General features: G+C 42.9%; 1 protein-coding gene across 2 annotated transcripts in view; it reads right to left on the bottom strand.

Moving 5' to 3' along the window:
- Positions 1-14,373, bottom strand: part of TNRC6B (trinucleotide repeat containing adaptor 6B) — a 254,962-nt gene that overhangs the window by 180,638 nt on the left and 59,951 nt on the right. For both annotated transcript variants that reach the window (XM_043562671.1, XM_043562670.1), the window contains exons 2-3: positions 13,197-13,271; positions 6,128-6,218 (exon numbers count right to left, since the gene is read on the bottom strand). In XM_043562671.1, the coding sequence (XP_043418606.1) occupies positions 6,128-6,172 (45 nt within the window). In that variant the 5' untranslated portion in view covers positions 6,173-6,218; positions 13,197-13,271. The remainder of the gene's footprint in view (positions 1-6,127; positions 6,219-13,196; positions 13,272-14,373) is intronic.

Raw genomic sequence — 14,373 nt, 5'->3', positions numbered from 1 at the left:
GTGGAGTCTACTTAAAAAAAAAAAAAAATCAGGAGCGCTGGGATGGCTGAGTCGGTTAAACATCTAACTCCTGATTTCAGCTCAAGTCATGATCTCAAGCATTCATGGGTTCAAGCTCCACACTGGGCTATGCACTGGTGGTGGTGGTGCAGAGACCACTTGGGAGACTCTCTGGCCCTCCCTCGCTCATGCTCTTCCTCAAAGTAAGTAAGTAAAGTTAAAAAAAAAAAACCAATTGTACAACTACAGGATGGGCAAGACCAGTATAAAAGCAGTGTAGTGGATAATGTGGTTGACTTTGAGACACTGAAGCACTTCCTCTTTAGCAACAAGACCTAGAAATTTTAGCTAACACAAATTCTAACATCATTTGAAGCTTATTGTGGCCATGTCATTAAATTCTGGTCAAAGAAATACAAAAGCACAGTTGAGTGTGCAACTTCCAAGGGAAGTGACAAGTTCTCTTTTTTTTTGCTAAATGGAATACAAATGTGATGGTTGGGGCTACAGAGAAAGCAGAATTTTCTATTTTTATAGAAAAATTTTAAGATATAGAAAAAAGTCCAGAAAATAAAATAACAAACACACCTATGTAACCACCACTCAGATTTAACATATTTGCTTCATAACATTTGCTTCAGATTTCTCTCTTTTTTATAATGTTTATTATTTTTTTAATGTTTATTTATTTTTGAGAGAGAGAGAGAGAGACAGAGCATGAGTGAGGGAGGAGCAGAGAGAGAAGGGGACACAGAATCCGAAGCAGGCTCCAGGCTCCCAGCTGTCAGCACAGAGCCCGACCTGGGGCTTGAACTCATGAACGGTGAGATCATGACCTGAGCCCAAGTCGGACGTTTAACCGACTGAACCACCCAGGCACCCCCCTCCCCCATCTTTTTTAAAGAAATAAAAATATAGGTGCAGTGAAGAGTTGAGCACCCCCCCCTTGTAACCAGCCTTTCCAAATTCAATCTCCATCCTCCTTCCCCAGATGGAACCCCACTATGAAGCTTGCGTAGGTCTCACCTTTCAGAGGTAAATTTAAGAATTCATGGTTTCTGCCTCCTCTGAGGGCCCCTTAGTTCAGCTGTGATCTGTGTACTACTGGCTTTAGGGATCACCAGGGGTGCTTGTAAAAAATATAGATCCCAAGGGGTGCCCGGGTGGCTCAGTCGGTTGAGCGTCTGACTTTGGCTCTGGTCATGATCTCGCAGTCAGAGAGTTCGAGCCCCGTGTCGGGCTCTGTGCTGACAGCTCGGAGCCTGGAGCCTGCTTCAGATTCTGTGTCTCCCTGTCTCTCTACCCCTCCCCCGCTCATGCTCTGTCTCTCTCACTTTCAAAAATGAATAAATGTTAAAAAAAAAATTTTTTTTAAAATAGATCCCAGGGTCCCAACTCTTGAGATCCTCTTTCAGTAAGTCCAGTGTGGGGCCTGGTCACCCTCATCTTATTATCACTTTATTATTATTTTTTTCATTTCCATTTTAAAAAGCATGCCAGGTACAAATCAAAACCACAATGACACAGTATTTCATATCCACTAGAATAAAAAAAGCATACAATAATAAACTGGTGAGGATATGGACAAATTAGAACCCTCATATATTTCGGGGGGGAATAGGAAACGGTGAAGCCATTTGGAAAGCAGTTTGGCAGTTCTTCAAAAAATAAAACACAAAGTTACCATACGACCCAGCAATTCCACTCCTGGTTATTCACCCAAGAGAAATGAAAGCCTGTGTCCACACCAAACCTATATGAATTATTCAAATGCACAAAGCACCTACTCCCTTTGTAGGCCTTCTAGCACACCCAGGTGAACGATCTAAGAAGTTTCTCTGATAGAAGTAATCAGAATCGATTACTCCGCATTTAACTTCTTCAGGATGGAGGACTGAAGTCAGCATGGACTTTGGAGCCAGACCTGGAATCCAATCTAATTTATGTTGTTTGCCAGCTAGGAAAACAAAGGGGAAAAATACTTATCCTGCATGGTTTCTTTCCCAGTCTGCTCTTCAAATACCAAAAGCCATAAAATCTTGTTATAATTTGTTAAATAGGATTCAGTCTCAGATGGAGGGATCCTAAACTTAAGCAGGAGACAGTCTAAATCACCTCATTGAACTCTTTGTTGTAAAGCCAATCAATAGATCACTTTATCCTTTGTAGACGAAGACGACATTTATTCATTTGTTACCTCTGAGAACAATAAAGAGAATATTATAACTAAAATGTTGGCTTCCTGATTCAGTAAGTGTTTTTTATTTATGGTAATTAATAAAGACACATGGGCGCTTAAATCCATAGCTATAATTCTTAAACTCTATAGCGTCTTTTTATTGTTTTTATTATAAAACACTTAACTACACAAAGAAGTACAGAGAAGAAGATCACAAACCCTCCACTGCTCCGTTTTATGATGATTTTACTATGCTTGCCAGATTTCACTTAAAAAAATAAACATTCCAAGCCTGTAGCTACAGAATTTCTACAACTAGTAAGCCAACACCAACTCGTTTAGAATATCAACCTAAATTATACTAAATGGAAAGTGAAAAATAGCTGTGGAGCTGAAATTAAAAATTCTAGTCTGTCCTTGGTAAGAAATGTAGTGGAAGATTACATCAGCATTGACTGGGGACTGTCCTAGGAGGGCTGGTTGTTGCCTCCTGGTTCACGTGTCCTTTCATGGTGTCTCCTTCTTCATCTGTGTTCCCTGCCATCCTACGCAGAGAACTCAAGACCCAATGGAAATCAGGCCACAGGCGGGGCCAGGTCAATTAGATTCTCTTCCTTTAGAGAATTTGAGTGTCAAGATACAGATATTCTAGTCTTTCCTGTACATCAACACTAGTTGTTATGAGAGCAAATCATAAAAGTAAAATGCACATCTCACCTCCATGCTTTAGAAGTCTGTTGCCTGTTTTTGAACCTCCTTAGCCTAAGACAATCTTGACTAATGGTCTCTGTCATTCCCTTCTCTTCAACTGGCACCCAACACTCTAATCACTATGGGGTGGATGAAAGATGACCTCAAATTTTCTCCCAGTCCTCCCATTGAGAGGTGGAATGCCCCTGAGAGGGCTCCTCGGCTTGAATCTGGGGAGGCCCTGTGACTTGCTTTAATTCAGCACAAGGTAGAGAAAACAGAGCTGTGTGACCTCTGAGTCTGCGGCTTCTGCATGCATGCAGTACTCCCTCTTGGATCCCAGTCGCCATGCTGTGAGAAACCCAAGCCCTGTACGGAGGTCACGTGGAGATGATTCTTGATGCTCAGGTCAACAGCCTCAAGCTGAACTGCCAGCTGCCAGCCATGTGAGTGAGTCATTTTGGACTTCTAGCCAGTTGGTCCTCCAGATGACTACAGCCCCGGCCAATACCACTTTGGAGCAGAACTGCCCTATAGAGCTCAGTGAATCACAGATCACGAGAGACGATAAAACACTGCAGTGATTTCCCATATATGTATCTCCTATTATTAATCTTATCTCCGTACCTTTGTCACAATTAATGAGCCAATACTGACACATTAGTATTAGCTAAAATCCATACCTTATTCAGATTTTCTCTTTTCTTACCTAATATTCTTATTCTTTTCCGGGATCTCATCCAGGATATTGCATTACATTTCATCGTCACGTCTCCTTAGGCTCCTTTTGGCTATGATGGTTTCTTAGACATATCTTGTTTTCCCTTGACAGTTCTGAGGGTAGTCTTGGTCAGGTGTTTTGTAGGACATCCCTCTATCGGGATCTGCCCGATGTCCCTCTCAGGATTAGGGTGGCGTAATGGGTTTGGGGGAAGAAGACCACTGAAGTAAGGTGCCATTTCAGCACATCACATCAAAGGTCCATCCTATCTATAACCATGACTTATCCTGTCGATGCAGACCTTGACCACCGGGCCGAGATGCTGCTGGTCAGGCTCCCCACTGTGTGAAGCCACACTTGAGGAAGGGGAAGTTATGTTCCGCATCCTTGAGGGTGAAGTAATCTACATAAATGAATCAGAATTCTTCTGCCCAGGAGATTGTAATGGTGGTTTTAAACCACTAATTTTTGGTGTGGTTTAATACACAGCAAGATATCTAAAAAGCACACTCAAACCTTTTCACTGTCTCCTATTAGACTTCATGAACAGTTACATGTGCTACATAGGGTTCACTCTACTTAAGTGCCCTTCCTATTCCTATCCACCACTCACCAACCCACAAAAACAAAGAACCTCTTATTTTTCCAACAAAACCCAAGTGCTACCTCCTCTATCATGAAGCTTCCTTCCAGAAGGAATTCATTGCTCTGACCAAGCTGCCAGTACCACAGTTAACACCACTATCGTCACCCTTATGCTATGGTTAACTCCCTCAACGAGACCAGAGGTTCCCAACCTGCAGAGACCCTGCCTTATGTAACTCTGCATGCCACCTAGGACATCAGCACATACCTGGCATCCCATCAGTGTTTGTGAATTAATTAAGTGACTATAAACGTGTATCATTTTTTATAATACCTCATTTTAAAAGAATAAAAGAGAAAACATAAATAAACAGCTATAGCCCAGGATGTGTCTGTAAATCCACACTAGAACTGGAATCTCCCTAGTAATGCACAGCTCCACTGTATAATATGGACTGGGCACTAAGAAAACTGATCACTGCATTCAATGAGTCAAAGCCACATATAACAGACAAAATAGTATCTGCTTTCAGATCCGTGTGACAACATGGGCACATAAATACTAAATAAATTAGATCAGATGAGTCTCTTTCTAAGGGAATCAGGCCAACGAAGTACATTTCCTCGCCTTTGGATTTCTTGATATGTCATCAAAGACTTTTTACAGAACATAATTTTCATATTTAACTTCTAAAGTGTGGAACAATAAGACAGATTCATGGGTAACTGTGTTAGCGCTATTCAATTTTCTCTCTTACGTACACAGCAGGGAAATTAAATAAGCCCTGAAGTGGTCCTTGGGAAAAATATAAGAAATAGTCACTGTGCCTCCAAAGGATTCAAGGGCTTCTGAAGTTTTACATTAATAATAACTCTGTCAACTTGTCTTCTTTCAGTATTTACAATAGCGGCTTTTACTAAATCAGCTGAAGTCTCTGCAAGAAAGCGATTAGGTCATACAAAATTGCATTCTAGTGACCAGAGGGAAAAGCCCTCCCACAGAGAGTACCAGGAGCACTGGCAGCAACAGAAAGACTCCCCTCAGGAAGGTCCAGGACAGCAGATGAAGCGATAGGTGCTGGGCACTGTCCAGGACACAGGGTGAGATACCCTTGGTGTGCCCAGGAAGGACTAGGGACAATTTTGAAAGGAGAGAGACATGAAGGTGATACTGACAGTCCCACGTGACCAGGTAGAGAATGAGTCAGGACATGGAGTCAAACACAGAGATATACGTAAACACATGGTGACATTCAAGCCCTAGTTTGAAAAACCAAACCTGACAAATTATTGTTTAAACATTTATAATAAAAACTGTCTATGGGGCGCCTGGGTGGCTCAGTTGGTTAAGCGTCCCACTTCGGCCAGGTCATGATCTCACGGTTTGTGAGTTCAAGCCCCGCATCAGGCTCTCCGCTGACAGCTCGGAGCCTGGAATCTGCTTCAGATTCGGTGTCTCCCTCTCCCTCTGCCCTTCCCCCACTCGTGCTCTGTCTCTGTCTCTCTCTTTCTCTCTCTCTCAAAAAATGAATAAACATTAAAAAAAATTTTTTACAAACTGTCTAAATAATGTAAAAATAACTGTCCAAATAATGTCTCTGTGAGGCAGGAATAAGGGACAGGCTTTTACTTTTTACCTCAAATACTTCTGACTCATTTTAATTTTTAAAATAAGAATATAGAACTTGCACAATAAAATGTTAAAAGATAAAGTGCTACTGTTGTACAAATGAAGCATAAAGTTCTCTATGAGTTCAGTAAAATTTGTTTTAAATTGCTCATGGGGCATAACAAAAATGGAGATCAAAAAGAAAAAAAATCTTCTCAACCTTAGGTTAGGTTTGAATCTAAATCAAGCTAATTCCTAAATTCACCTAAAACAAAACACCCACTCCTCTGCCTCTGTTTTTAATTCCTACTCCAACCGTTTGCATCTTTAGTAGTCCACTGACCTTGGAACTGCTTTCTTCCGACACTTCTCCCTCATTGGTTTGCATTGGAACAGACTCTGTGCAAAACTCTGCAGAAACACACAAATACCGCCTGGAAGAGGTAAGAAGAGAAAAAAAAATAAGGAATTCAGTGAAAAAATCGGTTTTTCAAAGATTAGATTGAAATTGTATCACCAAGACCATAGATACAGTGAAGTGATGAGCCTAAGTAACACACGTGCGTGTGCGTGTAAGTACACCCATGCATCTTCGGTAAGAAAGAAAGCAGAGAGGTAAGAGGGAATTTTCACCATCTTACGGTAGGATAGTTAGGAAAGGTTTAAGGCACTGGGGTGTTACACAGTTCTAGATTTCTTTCCTCTTTTTTCTTGACTTTTGGCAGACGTGATAGTGAAATCTTCAACAATTCATACAGCACAAATAGTGACCTGAGAGAAAGGACGTCCACCTAAGAAGTGGGCCCGTCTGCACAGCATTATAAGCCGTTGAGATTGTCCAGGTTTCCTGGGTTTATAGTTTACGTTCAATATTCATGGTATATATATTAAAAATTTTTTTAATGTTTATTTATTTTTGAGAGAGAGACAGAGTATGAGCAGTGGAGGGGCAGACAGAGAAGGAGACACAGAATCCGAAGCAGGTTCCAGGCTCCCAGCTGTCAGCACAGAGCCAGACTGGACTTGAACTCACAAACCGTGAGATCATGATCTAAGCTGAAGTCGGACGTTTAACCGACTGAGCCACCCAGGCGCCCCTCATTGTATTTTATAACTGAAATAAGGGTACACGCTAATGGTTGATCCCACTTTTTTATTTTAAGAGAATTTGCTTAATAAGCTAAATATCAGTTAATTTACTTTTACATGAGAATGGGCTATCCTAGGGCAAGACAATAAAAAGTACTAATTTTTCCCCTAAGAATAAAATGAATCACTGGTTAAAATTTTATGAATTAAAATGTACCAAAAGGAAACTACTAAAAGCATATGTAACATTCAAATTAATTCATTAAATATGTAATTACTGAACAATAATTACTCAAACTGACACAAATCTCCATGTAATACAGGTAACTAATAATTTAAAACCTCTCTAATACTTTAAAAGGTTCATAGCTACAAAATCTAAAAGCTAGAAAGAAGCTTGGCACGTACTATCTTTTGTGTGGGCAGAGAATCTCTTGATAAACGCAGCACCTTGGGAGGCAGGTAATGTGGTTCTGGTGTGGGAATCTGTTTCCTCATCTGTTGGGTGGGAGAAGAGCATCAAAAAATCTACTGTGCTCACCTAATGGGGTTTTGGGGGAACCGATGTATATTTATGGGACATGAAATGAACTGTAAAATTGGTACAGGGGAAGGTCTGCTAATCATCCCCCCCTCACTCACTCCAGACGAACTGACGCTGCCCATTCCTTGCGGGAAACACATGCTTCCAGCAAGTGAAACAGGCTTTCTTAAGCTGGTTTTGCCCCTCAACTGTTAATGACAGTTGTGCAGAAACAAACTTATTCTTTCCATGAAAATTAAATTAATAGCACCGGAAACACTCAGTAACCTACCTAGAAAGATGTCGTATGCAAATTGCCTCACAAATGTCCTTAAGTGCTCATTCTGCTTTACAGAAATAGACTGTATCTCATAGATGATACATTACAAGCACAGCTGATGAAGAAAAACACCCCAATGATTTCTGTGCCGTTTCCATTTTATTTTTTTTTTAATATTTTTTCAACATTTATTTATTTTTGGGACAGAGAGAGACAGAGCATGAACGGGGGAGGGGCAGAGAGAGAGGGAGACACAGAATCGGAAACAGGCTCCAGGCTCTGAGCCATCAGCCCAGAGCCCGACGCGGGGCTCGAACTCGCGGACCGCGAGATCGTGACCTGGCTGAAGTCGGACGCTTAACCGACTGCGCCACCCAGGCGCCCCCCGTTTCCATTTTAATGTGCTGGAAAAGAGGAACCCTCCTTCGCTTCTCCTGAGCTTTCCCTCTGGCTCCTCTCTCCACCTTCCACAAGTCCCATCCCAATGGATCTTTTCTAATGTCAGGAGAAACAAGGCCTGTGAGGTCAGCCCTTCTCTCTTCCTTTTGGAAGCCAGCTGCCCCCAAGGAGCATGCATTTTCCTCTGTGCTAGTTCCCCTAAATGAAGGCCCCTCACAATTGCCTGGGACTAGGTAAGCCTGTTCAGTGCTAGGAACTTCACTTGCCTGTAGATGTAAGCCACATTCCCCACTATAGCTTTATTAGTAATAAATGCCCCACTCTTTTATCTGATTTCTCAATTGATACAGAACTCAGCCAAGGGAAAAAGAGTGCTATTTACTGGGTCTCTCAAAGACCATACTATCTGGTGCATGGGACTAGAGTTTTGGTAAATACACATGAAGGGAAATTGGAGGAGTGAAATAAAATGCATATGGAATTTCTAAGGCTTCTGTTGGGTCAGGACTTTGGGCCTTGGTCTTTAGTGAGAGAGCAACATGCTTTACCCTTGTAGAGGTTGCATCAGGCCACACGCGTTTTTACTGTCAAGTACCAGGTTTACACTACTGAGGCTGAATTAGAAGCTTACAAACCACCAGCCACGCTGTATTTTGACATTAGTGGTGACTGTAGTTATGGTAACTTTGTCTTCAGGTAAGTGGCTGTTTCTATAGAGACGAGACGGCATACACCAGGCACGTGGGCTTTGCTGGCGGCAGCAAAGAAATGGGCCACAGTCAGTCATGGCGGTGGTGGCGGGCGGCGGCGACGGTACTGAAAAGCTCATCGAAATGTCAGCCGTGCAAGCGGCCTCAGCCTACATCGGCCACTCTGGCCTAGCAAGCAAATGCCAGCCGTGCTGGCCTCAGCAAAGGGAATAGAGCATTAGCAGGCTTGGGTGGCCTCAAAGTACAGAAGGCTGCTGCCTGACCTTGAATTATGCAGGCACAGCTTTTCCTAAGCAGGCATGGCTGAGGCAAAGATTAGACTTTAGGGAAAACAGACTTTCTTCATACAGGCCTTTTAGATATTAACGAGGGGGACAATTATTTGCTGTGCATAAGCTGCGAGGCAGCTGAATTTCACACAGCGCATGCGCTACGAAACCAGTGAGGTTCTACGTTTGAATTGTTTGTGCTCGGCTTACACAGGCAATGGAAATGAAGAGGTTTCTCACTATACTCCTAAAAGGCAGGAAGGCAGGGAACTTCTAGAGGGAGGGAGGGAACTTGGTACCTGGGGCTGTCACTACTATAAATCCCTAAATATTGCAAAAAGAAGGAGATGCTTCAAGGATTAATCTTTAAAGCAGAAGACAGTGTACACTGGTTGGGTTTTTTCCAGACATAGGAAAGGCCCAGTTCCAAATTTCACCTCCTGCTGGCAGAGTTTTCCAAATCGGGTGGAAGTGTCCACGTCATGGATGGCGCACACTGGCATGGGCTAACTGGATACCTTGGAGAGGCTCAAACAAGAGGACCTCAGCCGTCTTCCCTCCCTCAGTAAGGCAGGTGGAGATCAAAGAACCTTAGAGGTTCTTTATCATCCAGTATCGCCTGGGATATTCACTACTTTTGCCTACGAAATCACTTTCCCATCTTTTCCAGACTTCAAATTGATTCTCAGATCCCTCCCTCGGATGCCACCGTGGCTTTGCGACAGCCTTTAGTAAGACTGAGTACTGCGTTCTGGGAATATAATTTGATCAGGAATTATTGCTCCTGAGCAGGACAGTGCTTTCTTAACTGGGTGGCTGTGGGGACAGTGCTGAAACAATTTGTTGACCCTTGGAGTTGATGTTAATTTATATACTGTTCTGATCCATTTTAGGGTACCTGGGGGCAAAATCTATTTGGCTCATCAATTTTGCCCAAGAGAATACCCGAGAGAAGAGTGGGTGGTAGTGGGGGGTTGTCCTCTTGAAAGTGGGAGCAGGACTGTCTTGAGACCCCCTCTGCCCTAGAGGGGAGGGACACACCTCACAAGACCTGGATTATACTTCAGACCAACGCATGAGGAGACAAGAGCCAACATGGGTTAGGGGAGGAAAACTTGCTGGCTCTCAATGTTTCCTTCCATGTGGGGCAATATCCCTTTACTACTGTTGGCCTTATATCCCTAACGCAGGCTGTCAGGGTGAAGTGACTTGTCCAGTCATTGAGTCTGGAAGGGAGACTGGGCGTGCCCCTCCTCCAGCCCTTTTCCCGTGGGGCCCTTAGTTTTGCTCTGCTCCTCCCTTCTTCTAGGAGGCAGGTCTATCCCTGATAGTGCTGCTGGGTAAAGAAACCTGTTAAGTTCCAGAGCTGAGTATTAGAAAACCGACTTGCTGTTAGAAACGAGCCAGTTCTATGTCAACTTTATTAGTAATAGAAGTGAAAATTTGATCTCCACCTGCCTTACTCCCTCACCCTCTATGTCTGTGGTTTAGAACTTAGGTAGTGGAGAGAATGTTTTTTATCAGGTCCCTTCAATTCCAACCAATATCTGGAACTTCTCCGCTTCAGAACCTCTCCTCTGCATCAGTCTGATTTTCCCAACTGTCCCATTACCATAACATGAATAGCAGACTTTTACTTCATAAACTTTTCAGCTCTATTTCTAGCTACTCCCCGTGCACCCACTATACCACTTCACTCTGGAAAATCTTCCTATTCTCTGCACACAACTTGCTAACTTAATTTCTATTTATGCAGTCCACACCACATTTGAAAGCCCTTCCCCTCACTGCCAATCAGCCTCTCTATCCTCCTAGCTTCCAATTTTTATTTCGAAAAATCTTTCCTGATTAACACCATGTATCTGTCTACTTACTATATGTCATATCAACACCTATTTTTCTATTTGTTCTTTCTTTAATTTACTCTGTGTGAGTGTGCGTGTGTGTGCGTGTGTGCATGTGTGCGTGTGTGTGTGTGTGTGTGTGCGTGCGTGGTTTTAGAACTATTCTTAATATTTTTAAGGTGTTTCTTGAAAAAGCCTTGGTGACATTCTTGTTTGAAGCCAAGGCTTATAGTCGTGTCTAACAGTCTACTTGAGTTTTACTGCCCTTTTGACAAAATGGAGGGAAAATAAAGAAGGCAATGTGGAAGTATATGGCTGAGTTAGGGGTTCCACTTGTGAAGTGACAAAGGGGCCAAGTGTATCAGTGTTACCAGACTGATGAAAAGTCAAGGCAAAGTCCACTTGTGTGAAAAGGTCCTGGAGGGGGCGTACAAGTGGTAGTAAAGTTGTCAAAGATGACGTGACAACATAAGCATTTGATTTCTGCTTCAGCACATGATTCCGCCTCAGAGCTATCACCAGCTTGCCATCCATGGTAAGTGACCGACAGTCATGACCTGGCAGTGCTTCAGCGCACATGGGACAGGACTCGACAAGTGTTAATGACCAGATATGAGTAAAACCATACATCACACAGCACCTGCGCCAGGTCTTCTCTAAAAGTTGGCAAATATGTTAATGTTTTCAAGGCCCTCCGGGATCCAGCCCTCACCTGTGTCTCCCAGTGTCGTGCGCCAGACCTCTTCTTCCCTTTGTTCCAGCCGTAATGAACTACTTACAGCTTCACGAATATGCCAGATTGTTTCTGGTTTCCATCGTTCTGCTTGTAACACTCCCTCTGCCTTTGTCTCCCCGGGTACCGCCAGAGAATACCTACTCTCATCACTCAAGACTCAGCTTTTACAAAGTGTTTCCGGATCCACCACCAGGCAGAACTGGTGATTCCTTCCTCAGTGTCCCCAGCGGATCTTGTCTGAAATCTAGTACGTGATCTATAACATGCCACTGACTTTACTTCCTTACATAGATGCCTCCCTTAGTAGACTGTCAACCCTCTGATACCAGATACTGTATCTCATTAATGTCTGTATACACAGTTTGCTTAAAACTGTATACCTGGAATTTAATAGACACTCAATATATTTCTATGTAGGCATGACTGAATCAACTAAAGTCCTTTTTATTTAAATTGCAATAGATATCAATTCAATAAATATCTACTGGGTCCCTACCACATGCCACCCAGGGCTCAGCTGGAGTGGTGCAGCCGAATGAGCTTTGGCTTTGAAGGAGCAAAATCAGTATTCTTTGTCACTTATTAGCTGTGTAATCTTGGGCACTTAACTTTCTGATCTTCATTATTTTCATCCATAATACTGGTCAGGAGGAGGGGTTATAAGGATTAAATTAAATACTATACGCATAGCACTCAGCAAGTATCTAGGAGCAGCCAATAGGCACTGAAAAACCAGTTAGCTCCTTTCCAAGAAGTCCCAAAGGGTTTATAGACTAGTAAAGGAGGCAGAGACAAATAAATAACTCTACTGTAAAACCCTGCTTTATTACTGTAATAATAACAGGCCCTCCTAGAATACAGATGAAAAAGAAATTCTGCCCAGAGGGTCTGGGAGAAGGGGACAGTAGGAAAGATACAGGAAAGAAGAGTGGATAGCTTGTATTTTCCCCTCTTATTCCAAACTCTAACCAAAGAGAAGAGCATTGACCAAGGCACAAAGCCATGAAAGACAACTAAATATTTGGGAAATAGAAAATGACCTAGTAAGGCCTACAACAGATAGGGGCTCACTAAAAAAGCAGCCAGAAACATTGATTGGAATTAGATTTTGAAGTGGTTTATAGGATGGTATCTGTAGCAACTGGGAGCCATGAGAGCTGTTTAAGCAAAGGAGTGACACAGGTAAATATATCATTTAGAAAGCTGGTTCTGGCAGTAAGGTGGACTACAGACCGGAGTAAGGGCAGGCTAGAGGCAGACAAGCTAGGAATATGCTCACAGGAAACTGTGGGATTGCTAAATCCTAATAACAAATTCTAGCTTTATAAAAAGGATGAGGTACCGAATGTCAGTGTCAATCATTTAGATTGATGTGCTTTTTAAAGGGACCTACTGAAGTAGAAATGCAATCAGTTGATGTGATGATGTGGTGGCCACTTTAAAGACCCTCATGGAACAACCTGGGGAAGGAGTGATAACGTCAAAATGTACTTTTCTTCTTTTTAAGATGAAGACTCTCCCATCTCACTGCCAATACACAGATTTAAATTTTAAAAACTTACCTTCGACAGTATTCTGGGGCAACACAAGCCCGTGAAGATGAGTCTAGACTACATTCAGTGCAAAAAACCAAAACCCTGAAAAGAGAAAAAAATCACAATGAGCTGCGTGCTCACAGCAAGATGGCAGCGCACAGTTCTGAATTCAGGCAGCCCAGCACAAATCCGGGCTCTTCTGTCTACCACCACGGACTGCGGGGCCAGCGGCCTAGCCTCTCAAGCCTCAGCTTCCTCATTCAACACTGAGAACAACAATAGCACTTTCCTCACAGGGTTCTTTGGAAGTTTAAATGGAATACATACAAAACACCTAGTATAGGGCAGGGCACCAACTGCACGCTTAATAAAGGCAAGTGGTTAGGAATGTGAACCGAGGGGCACCTGGGTGGCTCAGTCAGTGGAGTGTGCAACTCTTGATCTTGGGGTTGGGCTCGAGCCCCACATTGGGTGTAAAGATTACTTAGAATAAAATTGAGGGGCGCCCGGGTGGCTCAGTCAGTTAAGCATCCAACTCTTGATCTCAGCTCAGGTCTTGATCTCCGGGTCGTGAGTGCAAGCCCCACACTGGGCTCAATGCTGGGCATAGAGCCTACTTAAAAACAAACAAAACAAACACATAAAATCTTTTTTTAAAAATGTGAACTGATACACTAAAACCTATATTAAACCTCTATCCTTTATTTTACCTTATTTGTTCTATCAGGAAAATGCCAAGTTGCCTTTCCAACTTCTCCATTTGACATGAGGGTGTCTCATAATCACTTCAGATTTAATGCATCCCAAAGAGCACTCTTCACTGCCCTCCCGGACTTCATTCTCCCATCTCCACTGCCTTATCCTCCACCCAGTTGCTTGGGTCAGAACCTCGGGTTCATCCTAGATTTCTTGCCCTATCCCAGCCCTCTCTCAGCTTGTCAGCAACCTGTCACTTCTGATTCACAGTATGTGAATTCTTCTTTCCCACTGCCATCATCATCCCTCACTTGTGGAGGCCTCTTAGCTGGTCTCCTGCCTCTACTCTTGCTCCTCCCCAGTGCGTCCGTTCCCAGTTAATGGCTGGAATGGCCTCTTCAAAATCAAATCAGATCATAGCAAGTTGCTAATAAATGCAAGGAAAATTGTGTTTATTTCATGATGGAATGTCTCTCTCTTTATATATGAAATACATACTCACATGTGA

This window comes from Prionailurus bengalensis, chromosome B4, assembly GCF_016509475.1.
Source record: "Prionailurus bengalensis isolate Pbe53 chromosome B4, Fcat_Pben_1.1_paternal_pri, whole genome shotgun sequence".
NCBI lineage: Eukaryota > Metazoa > Chordata > Mammalia > Carnivora > Felidae > Prionailurus > Prionailurus bengalensis.
Note: the sequence above shows the minus strand (reverse complement) of the source record. Positions and strands in the feature narration are given on the sequence as shown.